Source organism: Rhamphochromis sp. 'chilingali' (assembly GCF_963969265.1).
Source record: "Rhamphochromis sp. 'chilingali' genome assembly, chromosome: 2".
In the NCBI taxonomy this organism is placed as follows: domain Eukaryota; kingdom Metazoa; phylum Chordata; class Actinopteri; order Cichliformes; family Cichlidae; genus Rhamphochromis; species Rhamphochromis sp. 'chilingali'.
This window is the reverse complement of record NC_137930.1, coordinates 57,091,062-57,104,842: the sequence shown is the minus strand read 5'-3', so window position 1 is coordinate 57,104,842 and position 13,781 is coordinate 57,091,062. Positions and strand designations below refer to the sequence as shown.

The 13,781-nt window shown below is 40.9% G+C and overlaps 1 protein-coding gene across 1 annotated transcript in view; it reads left to right on the top strand.

The window, feature by feature from the left end:
- Positions 1-13,451, top strand: part of roraa (RAR-related orphan receptor A, paralog a) — a 46,887-nt gene extending 33,436 nt beyond the window's left edge. Inside the window, exons 3-10 of the mRNA XM_080875490.1 lie at positions 84-225; positions 2,176-2,571; positions 3,211-3,332; positions 3,438-3,570; positions 4,553-4,660; positions 5,646-5,756; positions 5,949-6,061; positions 6,461-13,451. Of these exons, the coding sequence (XP_080731616.1) occupies positions 84-225; positions 2,176-2,571; positions 3,211-3,332; positions 3,438-3,570; positions 4,553-4,660; positions 5,646-5,756; positions 5,949-6,061; positions 6,461-6,625 (1,290 nt within the window). The 3' untranslated portion in view covers positions 6,626-13,451. The remainder of the gene's footprint in view (positions 1-83; positions 226-2,175; positions 2,572-3,210; positions 3,333-3,437; positions 3,571-4,552; positions 4,661-5,645; positions 5,757-5,948; positions 6,062-6,460) is intronic.
- Positions 13,452-13,781: the final 330 nt, after the last annotated feature.

The window sequence follows — 13,781 nt, the reverse complement described above, 5'->3', positions numbered from 1 at the left end:
TTCGAGATGAAAACACGACTTCACTCACACAAGTTTTTCCAGTAACCCGAGCTGTTTCCTTGTCTGTCCTCTGTTTAATGCAGGGCTTTTTCAGGAGGAGTCAGCAGAGCAATGCAGCTTACTCCTGTCCCCGTCAGAAGAACTGCTTGATCGACCGCACAAGCCGCAACCGCTGCCAGCACTGCCGGCTGCAGAAGTGCCTGGCAGTGGGCATGTCACGAGATGGTAAGTCCTCTATGGAAGAGGAGAAGCAAGTGGGTGGATTTAGCAGGGTGGCATGGTGAGTGGTGAGATGTGAAGAGCCCCGGTTCAGGCTCCTGTGTGGGCAAACGTGTGCTCCGCTAAACCGCCTTTGGATCGATGCTTCAGGGAAACTGTTGGACACTGACCTCCCCGTAAAGGGAGCAAAAAGAGCTTCCTTGTGGCAGTGAAAATATCAAACTTACTGAGAAGCAGCTCTAATTTACATTATCAAGTCAGTCTATATCTTTTAGCAGCTGTGTATTTGAATCTCGCTGGAGAGACAAAGAAAATCTGTAGGAATGAGATGAGATAATGTCGTTATTCTCAAAGGGGTACAACAGACATTTCCAAAGGAATTCTTGGCACGAGAACATGTTAAGCTGTCAGTCTGTGTTCATTCTCTGCCAGTAGTAGGTGAGCACTATGTCTGTGGGCCTAATTTGTTGCTGTGATAGAAACTAGGTTTGATGAAATACAAGGTTGTTAGAGGTTGTCATTAGTCCTGCTGCAGCTGAGATGCAGTAATGGGATCACACAGGTGGGGGTGTGTGCAGAGGGGCTCCTGCTGTGCCAGGCTGGTCCAAACTAGACTGGGCTTAAGAGATTCTATCAGAACAGAGCAGAGCCATGCCATTTTTCTGTAAATGGCACAGAGGGATGTGCACAGACATGTGAAAACTTGAACGGAGTACAAGCGAAGAGACTGGTACAACTTCATAGACACACATGCACACTTATTAAATTAACACAGAAGTGCATTAGCACCGTGTGCGCAGCTATCCAGTATACATTATTACATGCACGTATGAAGACACACTCATGTATAAACACACACTCTGGACAGTAGAAGGTGACTCTTACCTTCACTGAACACACCAGAGCCCATCTGCCCGAACTCTTCTCTGCTGTTCCACTCACTTTCCACTGTGCATACACACACACATACACACACTGTGACCGGCTGACTTATTGCCAGGCCCCCAGAACACCGGCCAAGAAGTCTCATTCACAGAGCCAATGTTTAGTCTGGAAACCTTAAGGTGGGAGGCAGACACTTGGGCTGTTTGATTGTCTGATAAGCTTTTCTGGTTCCTTTCCACCTTTACCTCTGCATTTGTGAAGCTGCTCATAATAATCTCTAAATCAATATAATTAATGCTGATCCCCCCCTAGATAAAAATATGTTGTAAATTAATGGGAATAACCCGTGGCTAAAATATATGGTGTGCTGCTTTCTGATAGTAAAGCACAGTTTATAGATGAAGGGTAATTAAATTGCCTAAGACTTTAATTTCTTCCCAAAAAATTCCCAAACGTGTGAGAAAACTCAGTCTGTGCAATTCCATTGTATTTCCTAGAGACAAGTGTCAGTATACTTAAAGATGAGGCAAAAGAGAATGCCATATAATTTAAAATCTTTTACTAGGTTTGAAAAAATAATCGTATTGAGTGTTTTCTCCTAGATGGACTGCTTTGGGGAAGTGTTGAAATGAATGCAAGTTTTCTTCAGCTTGAGTGTAGGCAAGCTTTTGCCTGACACAGCATGCATATGGTGAAATCGAGAGCACAGGAGAGGGGAGAAAGTGGCTCGACTGTAAATTACAGCAAATCAAAACAGTACAAATCAGATCAAAACTGGTAAATAACTAACAATATATTTATTTATTTCATTATTTAATTGGTTACTTTAATGTAAGGCATTTGGGGGAGAGTGCTTTGATAAAACACTGATTCTCAAAAAACAGTGATATTCTATGTACGCCCAACCCGCTAGTAAAACTAGTAGTGGTTCACAATCACTTGACTGTGAATACAATAAGTAAATTAAACTTAGTACATTTATTTTACTTGATGCAAAGATCCTTCATAGAAAGTGCCACCAATTCTGAGTGTTTTGTTAGTCTCACACTTGTCTTGTCCTGCTAATTACAGCAGTGAAGTTTGGTCGGATGTCAAAGAAGCAGCGAGACAGCCTATACGCTGAGGTCCAGAAGCACCGGCTGCAGCAGCAGCAACGTGACCACCAACAACAGCCTGGGGAGGCGGAGCCACTCACACCTAGCTACGGCCTCTCTGCCAGTGGCCTCACGGAGCTTCACGATGACCTCAGCGGCTACATGGATGGTCATACTCCTGATGGCAGCAAACCAGACTCAGCTGTCAGCAGCTTCTACCTGGACATTCAGCCATCTCCTGACCAGTCAGGCCTGGACATCAACGGCATCAAGCCGGAGCCCATCTGCGACTTTGCCCCAGGCTCTGGCTTCTTCCCCTACTGCTCCTTCACCAATGGAGAAACCTCCCCCACCGTGTCCATGGCTGAACTAGGTAAGGAGCAGCAGCGAGAGAGAGGGAGAGGCAAAAGGCAAAAGGAGACAGCAAAATGAAGGAGAGGGGGGGAACAACTCAACCGTGGGGCAAACGACACAAAGGTTGCTTAAAATAGCAGGAGGTTGGAGACTCATCTCCAACACTCATTAAAAGAGCCTCTTTTTTGTAATTAGTTTCCATTAATTAGGGCCAATCAGGATCCAGCAGGGCAGGCGTCTGGGGAAATCATTTTTTTAGGCTCCCCTGTGCCTAGGAACTCCTTTTAACAGATGTGTTTTCAAAACCATTTAAATTCTTATACTCAATATTTCTCTCAGAGAAAATGTGACCTTTGTTTCAGTGAGTAACGTGGCACCCCTCCTCCTTTCCATGCATTTGTGTCATAACTAGATTGGCTTTCCCTCAACCTTAAGCTATGAGCTTCCTGCAGGCAGTAAAAGGAAATGTCAACAAGCCTTTTCCCAGTCAAAAAAAGCCCACGCGTATCCGCCTCTCCTCCTTCACGAAGGCTCAGTAAATAAATCTTCTTTTCCTGTGGCATATTTCATCAGTGAGGTCTTCACTTTCACATAGCCTTGTGAGAAACATTCGAATCTCAACTGTGATCTTCCGTCTTTGTGACTGCTTGTGTTTCAGAACACCTGGCCCAGAACATTTCTAAGTCACACATGGAGACATGTCAGTATCTGAGAGAGGAGCTGCAGCAGATGACCTGGCAGGCTTTCCTGCAAGAGGAGGTGGAGAGCTACCAGAACAAGGTATCTTTACCACCGCTGTGCCTTTCTGGGTCTCCACAGCAGTTTCAGTAATCAGAATCATTGTTTTAAAGTAGATAACCCATTCACTGTCCTATCTGTTCTTAGCCCCGGGAAGTCATGTGGCAGCTGTGCGCTATCAAAATAACAGAGGCCATTCAGTATGTGGTGGAGTTTGCCAAGCGCATCGACGGCTTCATGGAGCTGTGTCAGAACGATCAGATAGTGCTGCTGAAAGCAGGTATGACAGCTTGTCAACATGGCCTGTTGCCGTCAAACTCACCCACCACTACCAGCCCCTCCACCCCTCTCCTCTGGCATTGTCACAAGGGCGTAGCTGACCTGACTGCACAAAGCCCTCTTCTTCACAGGCACAGACAGTGTCACAGAGAGGAGACCCCACCCCGCCTGCTTTCCCTCACCGTCTCTGTCTCTCCCCGTTTGGCTCCGTTCATTACATACATAACAAAGGCAGACACAGCATTAGATAAGTCATGTGTTCCCAAGCTCAGATAATACCTATCATGCCTGCCGCCATTTCTCTCTCCTTTTCTCAAGCATCAGCGATGTCTGTTTAAACTTCTCTTAAGAGGATGCACTCACAGAATTGTGTATATATAACCCTGCTATGGCTCTTTGCACACAGTCACCTATATTTATAGACAAATACAGACACACATCTACCTCATATCCAGCAAACAAACAGCTCTCCTGGGTCCTTCCCTGGGTGTTTCTTTACATTAGCACAGCCCATACGAATAACGAAATACAGAGCGAGATCCCTTGTCAGACATGACATTTTAAAACAGTAGCATCTCCCTTGGAGGCAATAATGGCTTCAGTTACATTTTCTTGATCCTCTTATCCACTCCCACAGAGTGGTGCAAATTATACAACACAATAAACACCTATCTATCTAAATAAAGGTTGAATGAATAAGCACTGTCACCAATGAATGGAGTACAATTTTTTATCAGGCATGTCATTATGGAAGAATAGCCTTCTGTCGATGATGTTTTCATCTGCAGAGGCTTTTTTCTTCTTCACTCTGACAGCAGGCTTCTTTATTTCAAAGTGGTTGTGTTAGTCATATTGTAGAAGATTAGCACAAAGCTAAATCATGTGTTTTGCATGGCTGACTGATGTGTAACTGTTGGGATAAAGGAAAAAAACAGAAATAACAAAGCTCAGATTCAGCATCTTATTCCTGTCTGTCTCCACAGGCTCTCTGGAAGTTGTGTTTGTCAGAATGTGCCGTGCCTTTGACACGCAAAACAACACAGTGTATTTTGATGGAAAATATGCTGGACCTGATGTGTTCAAGTCATTAGGTAAGTGGAGTGGGTTTAGGCACGTGTGTGTGCGCGTGTGCACTCATGCATTTGAATGACTGTGCATGTGTGTATTTTTGTGCTGCTGTGTTTGTGTGAGTGTGTTTAGTTGTTTTTTTTTGTTTTTTTTACAGTGTATTACTCCTTTCTTTGTTGTAACAGCCAGAATTAGAGTCTGCTGTTCTGTTCTGCACAATGCTGAACGCCTCGAAGCAAACACTCATCCCTTCCTCACCTGGCATTGCTGTCTTTTCAGCGGTTATTTATGGTAGAACAGAGATCTTAGTGAGGCTCTGCTGCATATGGCTCCTGTAACTGTGGAATAAATAAAGCCAGACGGAGTGTCTTTAGGGAGAGTGCTATCAAAACTATCATTGATAGCCTGACATAAAACATCTCAGGCGAAAGCAAATAGAATTTGTGTCAGACTGCCATATTACTGCTAAGATGTCCCGCCGTGGATTTTTCCAGCTACCTTTTGACAAAAAAAAAATGTAAATGCATCCCATAGTGGCTGAAAAAGTGGAGAATTCTGTTTCTCATTGTGAGTTTGCATTCACTATCATTGTGTTTGTATACGAGTGAGCATGTGTGTGTACTATACCAGTGTCCTATGAATTCTGTGCCGAGAGGTCCACAGTGGGGGAGGCAGAGTGATGGGCTTCCCGAGCTGCCGTGGCATCCGCCTGTCTCTCTCTATCTCCGATAATTGATTTAACTAAAAGCCTCAATAGTGACCTCATTTTGGCTTGCATAACGCCACCCAACTGCCAAAAGTGACTCGTCTGGGAGGCAAAACTCAGTAAAAGCATTGCCTGTTCTGCTTAAGACGCTCCCATGTGCTGTCAGCACACCGCTCTTTTTCATTTCTCCCCCTTTCCTCTCCCCTCCCCGTGTGCCTCTCTCCCAATAAAGATCAAGAGTGAATGTTGTTCTTTGGTCTTCCATATCCTAAGCCCCCTCTCTCTGTCCTTTGCTGCGGCAGGCTGTGACGACTTGATCAGCTCCGTCTTCGAGTTTGGGAAAAACTTGTGTTCTATGCACCTGTCTGAGGATGAGATCGCCCTGTTCTCCGCCTTTGTGTTGATGTCTGCTGGTAGGTGTCATTCACGGTGCAAAGAGAGGGTGAAAAAAAGGCAAACATACATTCACCACAATAATGAACACACTGTTGCAGTCCTATTTTTTTCTGATAATTAAAATCTTGCATTTCAAGAATTGTGTTTGGCTTTGAAGAGCCCCACATGTGTTTTACAGCCACATAAAGATGTGACTATTTTCCTTCCAGACCGGTCCTGGCTGCAGGAGAAGGTGAAGGTGGAAAAACTCCAGCAGAAGATCCAACTGGCCCTCCAGCACGTCCTGCAGAAGAACCACAGAGAGGACGGTATACTTACAAAGGTACAGTGCATACAGAACACACTTCATCCGTTATCCCCGAAAGCTGGAATTCCCTGCTGTTGTAGCAATTTAATCTTACACTGCTTAGGATCTTTATCCACTGGCCTTGAAACATTTTTAACCCCAGTAGATTAAATGAACCCAGATTTCGGAGGAAACATTCATAATGTGACATGAAATACCTCTTTTATCAGTATATGCTTTGTTATCAGCTACACCGGCTCCTTAATATAAAGTGTCAAGTTTTCCTTGTGCCTGAGCGCTTGTCTCAATATTTACAAGTCTGTTTGCCCCTGTGTGAGACGGAATACACTGTAGGGAGGAATGTTTTTCACTACCATTGCTCCATGTCCTTGCCTCCCTGTGAATCTAAACAGCCTGTCTCCTCTCTCTCCACAGTTGATATGCAAAGTGTCGACACTGCGGGCGCTGTGCAGTAGGCATACAGAGAAGCTTACAGCTTTCAAAGCAATATACCCAGACATTGTGCGTGCCCACTTCCCCCCGTTATACAAGGAGCTGTTTGGATCAGACTTTGAGCAGTCCATTCCCCTTGACGGGTAGCAACCCTGCCAGGTGCCAGTGTGCCCACTGTAGGGGAATGTGGAGGAGGAATCTGAGACACTTTACTGGTGCCCTGCACACACCAGAGCGGACAGATGGCACACTGTTCAACTTCTTCTTTTACATTGGAGGGTAGGGCTTGGGGAGTTGATTGTCAAGGTTTACCATATTGAATCTAGTTCTCTTTGTAAGAATTGTGGGACCCGACACCCCACGGGACATGAAGAGGAGATAGGAACAAATCATTTCTGTTTGGTTGAACTTGACCCTCTTATGCGCTTTTCTAACCCAATTCTCTTCATTCGTCGTTGTTTTCACTTGATTAACTGCATCACCCCCTATCATTCTCCCTTTTTTTTTTTTTTAATCTGCACACCTGGCTTCTAATCATTATGAACAATTAATGAGACACCTTTGAAGAAAAAGAAAAGAAAAGCTGAAGACCTCTTCATTTAGAGGATGACCACATCAGTATTATTTCCCAGGTTACACTCCCGTAACAGTTCTGCTTTCTTTCCATGGTCAAAGCTGTCACCTTTTTACGCAGAAAAAGTGACAACAACAACAAACAAAAAAAAGATAAACGCGCACACTTTGGTCAAGTTCAGCCTCTTTTCTCTTGTGCTCAAGCCGTGTCGTTTGGGATGACGCAGTGCTTGGGATGAAAACTCACGGCGACTTCGAGGGAGGTTCCATTGGCATGGCGTTGCAATCGGCACTTCTCTGTGGACAATCGTTTAAAAGAGAGAGAAAAAAAAGAAACCTAGAATTCTGGTAATTCTAATGAAAACGCAATGATTTAAGTTGTCAAAGACTCCATCCACCATTGTTGCATAGTGAAACCATGTAAGGCCATCTGCTATTAATCCTTCTCTGGACAGGTGCCCTGGAGAAGCACAGGGCGCCAATACAATGAAAAGGGTCCATTCCACCTGTTTTATAATGTACTACAGGGTATATGGTCATAAGTACTTACTATACAGAAAAAAGTAATGTTTATAGAATCTATTTTAAATAACATGTATGATATTAGTAGTTAGACCATTCTTAATTGTTGAATTGATAAGGCACTTTTATTTACACCGTTCTTTAATTTAAGACTTGTATATTTACCTAGTGATGTGTTGCATGTGCACAAGAAATACAAGTTGAATCATGGATGCAGAGGTTAGTCCCGGGAGCTGCAGATGTTACTGGTCTACTGGAAGCGTACGGGATGTCTGTTAGGGTGGCTGGCGTGGCTGCCGGTTGGCGAACAAAAGAGGCGTGGATGAGAAGGCAGGTTAAAGACACTCCGTCGCTTGTTTTCGCAACAACTGCCAGTGCGACGCCTGTCAAAATGTAGCTGTGATACTCCTCTGAGGGGAGCATGCACAAACATAAAAAATAATACAAAAAAACAAAACAAAACAACCTTGCGGTGATGTTTTGTTTTTGTTGTGAACAGATCTGGATTTCATGGCATCTGTTTCAAGTTTTTGAAAATACAAGAAAACTTAGGTGTGCTCGGGTGACAGATTTTGGGGATTTTTTTTTTTTTTTTACTAAACATTTGCTTCTCATTGTACTGTGAAAATCTGTACATTTTTCTTTAAGGCTATAAATCAACCCAAATAGCCATGTGGTTGGACTGGGAAATTCACATGCAGTCTCTAATCCAATTGTTCCATCTAGTGGAAGATAAAGATACAGCAAGCGAGTTAACAGCCTAATGGCAAGAGACCCCGGGGTCTAACCTAAAAAGCACATTTACGAGCCTCTGTAAGAACATTTTCAGCGTCTTTATCTGCCTTCTCACCGCAGTCTCAGCCCGGCAACGCCACGACAGGACACAGAAGAAACAGTGAAGGGAAAGTGAATATTCAAAGCCTTGTCTGGTTGTAAAGCTTCTATTTTTGTAACTTGTTTTGGTTAATAAACTCACGAAAGAGAACGAGGGAGAGAAAAAGATGTCAGGTAGCACTTAACTATATCCCTGCAATAATTAGACTAGCCGTTGTTCGTATGATTAGGGGAGAAGCATAAAAATGGTAGGACAAGTGCTATTTTCAGAATGCTTTGTTGTTGTGCTTCTGTTTTTGTTGAGTGCGTCTTTTTTGTCAGTGTGGTAGTAAAGTGGTAGAAAAAAGAAAAAAAAGAAACAACCCTGGATGTGCCAAACAATAGTCGTTGCTTCCGCTTTTCCAGTCTACTCGTCTGTAATGTAGAATGGATTCCTAAGACATTCCAGCAATCTCAGTAGCGGCTTTTAGAAAAATCGTTAAGAACAAAACAAAAAAAAAGAACAAAAAAAGAAAAGACTAGAAAAAAATGATATCCCTTTAGAAACCCGACAAAGCATGTTAACACATCTGTCACCAGTCTGTCTGTAACATTGAATCCAGTTGTTTTGTCTTTTTGTTTGTTTGTTGTTGTTTTCCTTTTGTTTGCACACTATCATTCCTCTACCGTGCAATTTGCGTGAGGCGTTAATGCCTTGCGCTGTCACCCCTCAGGGAAGAGTTTCTTCTGTGCTTTTCTGTTTGAATTCATTAGATTTATAGTTTAGTAGATATTTTTTCTTTCTATCGTTCTCTCTTTTTTTTTTCAGGGACGTTCCATGAGAAGTGGTTGAAAATTCCGATTTGAAAATTCATCACAGAGTTGTTCAGAATTTCACATTATTGGTGTCCTTAAAGGGCCTCCAGCCAAGTCGATTAATGAAAGCAAATCTTCTTTGTAAAAGAAAAACCCATCAAACCCCATTGCATTTACAAAGTGTAGTTTTTCAGTACACGGCATATTTCTTTCACGCACACAAAATAATTTAAAAAAAAAATCTGTTTTGGTTTAAAACGGTGTCATCAGGGTCTTTATGAATAATAACCCTCTTTGTTAGGAAACCAAATATTCTTATGCAATACTAAATCTGTTGTGTTTTGGGTTGTTAGTAAATATGCTGTACCTAAGTAATAATATCTGTTAACGATCCAATGCTATTTTGGATATGCACAAGCCCTGTACGACTAGAAAACCTCAGTCTCAAAGCAAAAGAAACCCAGTCTGGAACACTGCTAGACAATCCGGTGTTGAGAGGCCCGGCGGCCCGCCAAGAGCAGAAAAAAGGATTAGGTGCGAACGCTCAGGGAGGTAACAGGTAGACCGAAGAAACGGCTCGCTTTCCTCTGGAGTCGCGGAGCATTTCATTAACTTTTTTTTGGGTTTTTTTGGTGAATTTATGAGATTTTTTTGGAAATCTTTAAAAAGCACTCAAATGATGAGAGGAGCTTGGCTGAACTTTTTCTATTTTATTTTTAATTATTGTTTTTTTTTTTTTAGCATAGCACACTGAACATTTTGTTAGAAAATAATGAGAAAATTGAGATTTGGCTGATTCTTTGTCAATTCTTTTCATTTTGTTTGTTTGTTTCTTGAAGATTATTATTTCTTCTTCAAACGTTATGTGATCACGTAAACAATATTCTGTCAAACATGGTCAGCCTAAGGTCTACCACTAAAAAGGGGTTCTTATCTCATAAAATGTGTTTTGTTTTTCATTTTAGTCAAGTAGCTGGTAATGTGCTCTACAATGTATAACAAGCAATATGCCTTGTGTTATAATTACGGGTCTCTACAGTGCAGCCATCATCTTTTTTCAATTGACTTTATTCATACAGTTGATTTTTGTTTACTCTTTTTCTGAACAAAAAGAAGTAATAAAGCCCAATCACTCTATTTTTTAATCTTCTTAAGGTTCCGATAGAGGGAAGATTGCAGGAAACGGTCACCAAACACACAGATGCTTGTGTATAACTATAAACTACGCCTTTACACGGGCCTGAAAAGTGATGTCTTTCTGTATATTCTCATTCGAGATATCCCACTTTAAGCGAGGGATCGATGCTACTTGTGCTATTCAATCAGTGTATAGTATACAGTAAAATGTGCTGGTCCTTTTGTCTCTGCTCTGTTGTCTGTAAAAAGCAATAGTGTGTGCGTGTGTGTGTGTCTGTCTGTTCTCACAGTATGTGAATATTTAAAAAAAAAACCCAGACAAGGCTTTAATAATTACAGAGGAACAGGGTCATGTGGATGAAGAGGTTTTGATCTTTTTTTCTTTCTTTTTTTTACATTTTCTAACAAAAAAGAAGCAAAGGTTTTGAGGAATGCTGAGCTCGATCCATCCATAATAGTTGTAGATTTTAAAAAGCATGACATAACGCCTTCGACAATTCACGGGTCTCAAAAGAAAAAATTCTTCGCTATCAGTTTGTTGGTCCAAGCCTAAATTGAAATGAACCGAGCCAAAATGTGCACTGTAGATTGCGTCTTCGACCGTAAATTGTGAAGACCGGCGTTATGTCACGCTTGAGGTTGCCGGTGTGTCGCCCAGAATTGTGAGTCAGTCGTCGCATTTTAACAAAACCCATTTTCCAAAGCACAGGTGATAAGACTTTATGATTAAAGTTACGTTTAAGAATATAGTTTAAAAATAACGAGACAAAACAATGAAAAGCAACTTTTAGCCATAATCGAATGTCAAGCAATAATATATGTCTGTGTATTATTTTTCATTCTTTTGTGCATAATAAGTCTTTGAACATCTGCATGTAAATACACCTCTTATTTATCGCCATTGGGTTCGGTTTTATTTTTGTGTTGATTTTGTGGATGTTTTCTCTTTTTTTTTATGTTTCATCTGTACATTTGACCAGTTCTGTTCCCAGGTGGAGAACTAAGAACTTGACACGGCCTGTGTGCTGTATATCTTATTTTCTCACTCTCTCTCCCTCATTCTCTGCTGTTTATTCACCATATTTAATATTATTATTGATCACATGTATAAAGGTAGCTTTGTAACTTCTGTCTGTATAGGGTAAGAGGAAAATACTGCTACTAAGGCCTACCCAGTGAAAAAAAAAAATTATCTGTTTATCAATGACATCATATTGTACGATAACTCTGTTTCTACTTTGCTTCCCTCCTTTAGGATTAGTTTGATAGCGATAGGGCGTGCTGACATTTATTTTGTGTTGCCCTGATGTGTGGTGCTAGGTAAGTTAATTTTGTGAACCAAGTATTGATTCCTAAGCCAGGCCGCCCTATTAGTTCATTGATTTCATCGCATATTAATGTATTATTGATATTAGGACTCAACGAATAATGATAATAATGATAATGATAATGATAATAATGAAAATGAAAATGATAGTGGTAAAATTACCCAGCCAGTACCTGTATCAGTGTGCTAGACTTGGGATAAGGCACTTATTTCCTTCTGACTTATATCAAAGCTAGTATCTGCGAATTAACAAGCTTATTAAGGTCGCTTTTCTGGTTTGTGGAAGAATTATAATATTCAAACTGAAACAGCAGTATTGGATTTTTTTTGTCCTTTTTCCTTTGTGTGATTGTAAAGAAAAAAACACTCACTGAGGCTAGTTAGTTTGTCAGGTTTTAAGATACTATTTACCTCCCCGTGTCTGCATTGTTCTTCACCTGATGCAGGGAAGTGGTGCTTGGATTTCATTTTACAGAGCCTCGGTGTATGCTTTTGTTATTCCCCATTTTAAGACTATCCTGATCCTGAAGCAGCGGTTTCTCCAGAACCAGTGGCACAAGCCTTTTGCACCACACTGAAGTGTTAAAATGTACACGAGAGGATTGCCATTTGAAGACAAAGTTGACCTTTTTCTTTTCTCTCGACTCTGTAGCAAATATCAGTAAGAATATGCTTGCAATAATACACAACGTATCACACTGAGTGCCTCTCGGTGTAACAAAATGCATACATGGTTTTGATTGTCCTTTTTTGTTGTTGTTTTTGTGGTTTTTCCAGATGTGTACTGAAGTGACAATGTATTTTGTACATGAGGGGGAATTGTCGCTCGCTCATGCTTAAAATGTTTGTTTTTTTTGTTTGTTTTTCTCAAACTCTCTCTCTTCATGTGTTGTTCATTCTTTTTCGCGTGGGTTGTTGTTGAAGGGTTCCGATGTGTAGATGGTCTGTTTAGAGTGTACACGTCACCCCTCACGTCATTTCGGAAACATAACTGGGAACGTCGCTTCTCGTTGGTCGACAAATGCTCGCGGACGATATTACAGAAGTGTTCTCCTGCACATTGTTTTGATTTTTCTGGTTGAGCAAAAAAAAAAGAAAAAAAAGAACTAAACAAACAAAAAATACCTAACAGAAAGTCCACATTTCTTCATTTTCTGTTAGTGTTAAATCTACTTTTTCTTTTTTATTTCACTGAGGATGGAAGATTTACTAATGCATTGTATATTAAGTATTTGTATGTGTTTGTAAAACAGACATACGATGCATCTGGATTTCTTTAATGTTCTGTGTTCAATGTGCCCTCGGTCTGTTGGGGTAATTTAACATAAAAAATGGGGTGGGTGCGTGGGGGAGGGTGGAGCAAGGGTGGCTTCTTTTTTTTTCCATGCAAAAGCAGTACGAATTACGGAAAAAGCCGAAACTAGTGTGTGGTTGTCACAAATTTCTAAGTCACATGTTTGCTACTGATGTAAAATGGGGACAGATGATCATGTACCTTTTTATCCAGCTCTTTTGAACTCTCTTTAGCAGGTAGTCTATTCACAAACGTAGTTTTGCTCCTTCTTGTCTGATTCTTAAATATGAAAATAAGTATTTTGATTCATTTTGTAAATACGGCTGTAAAGAAAAATAAGAAATTTAATGTTGTCTTTTAAATACTTTTCATTCTAATATGAATGTTGTTATATTGTACTTAGAAACTGTACCTTTAATATTACCTTTATTAAAAGTGCATTGGACACATCGATTTTAGATGTGCTTTATGTGCTGTTATCCCATAATAAAATTTACCGCTTGTAATGGGCTTTGTTTTTTCCCTGGCTGTTTATCTGTCTCCTGTTGTCTGCTCTCTGTATTCAGCTCACACTAGAAAAGTTAAACCGCACGTTCTGCCGTTACTTAATCAGAGTGACGAGCCTCACTCCGCTAGAAACTTTTCTTAATGACTGAATTATGTGGACAATACCCAGATCTAAATAAATCTGTGGTGACTAAAAGAATGCAAAATCTGAAGCTTCTCCAGAAATCTGGATAATCATTTCACTTGTATTAATTATTTTAATGAATGACTCTTTATACATTTTTCATTAAATGTTTTCCATGTAATACATTTTA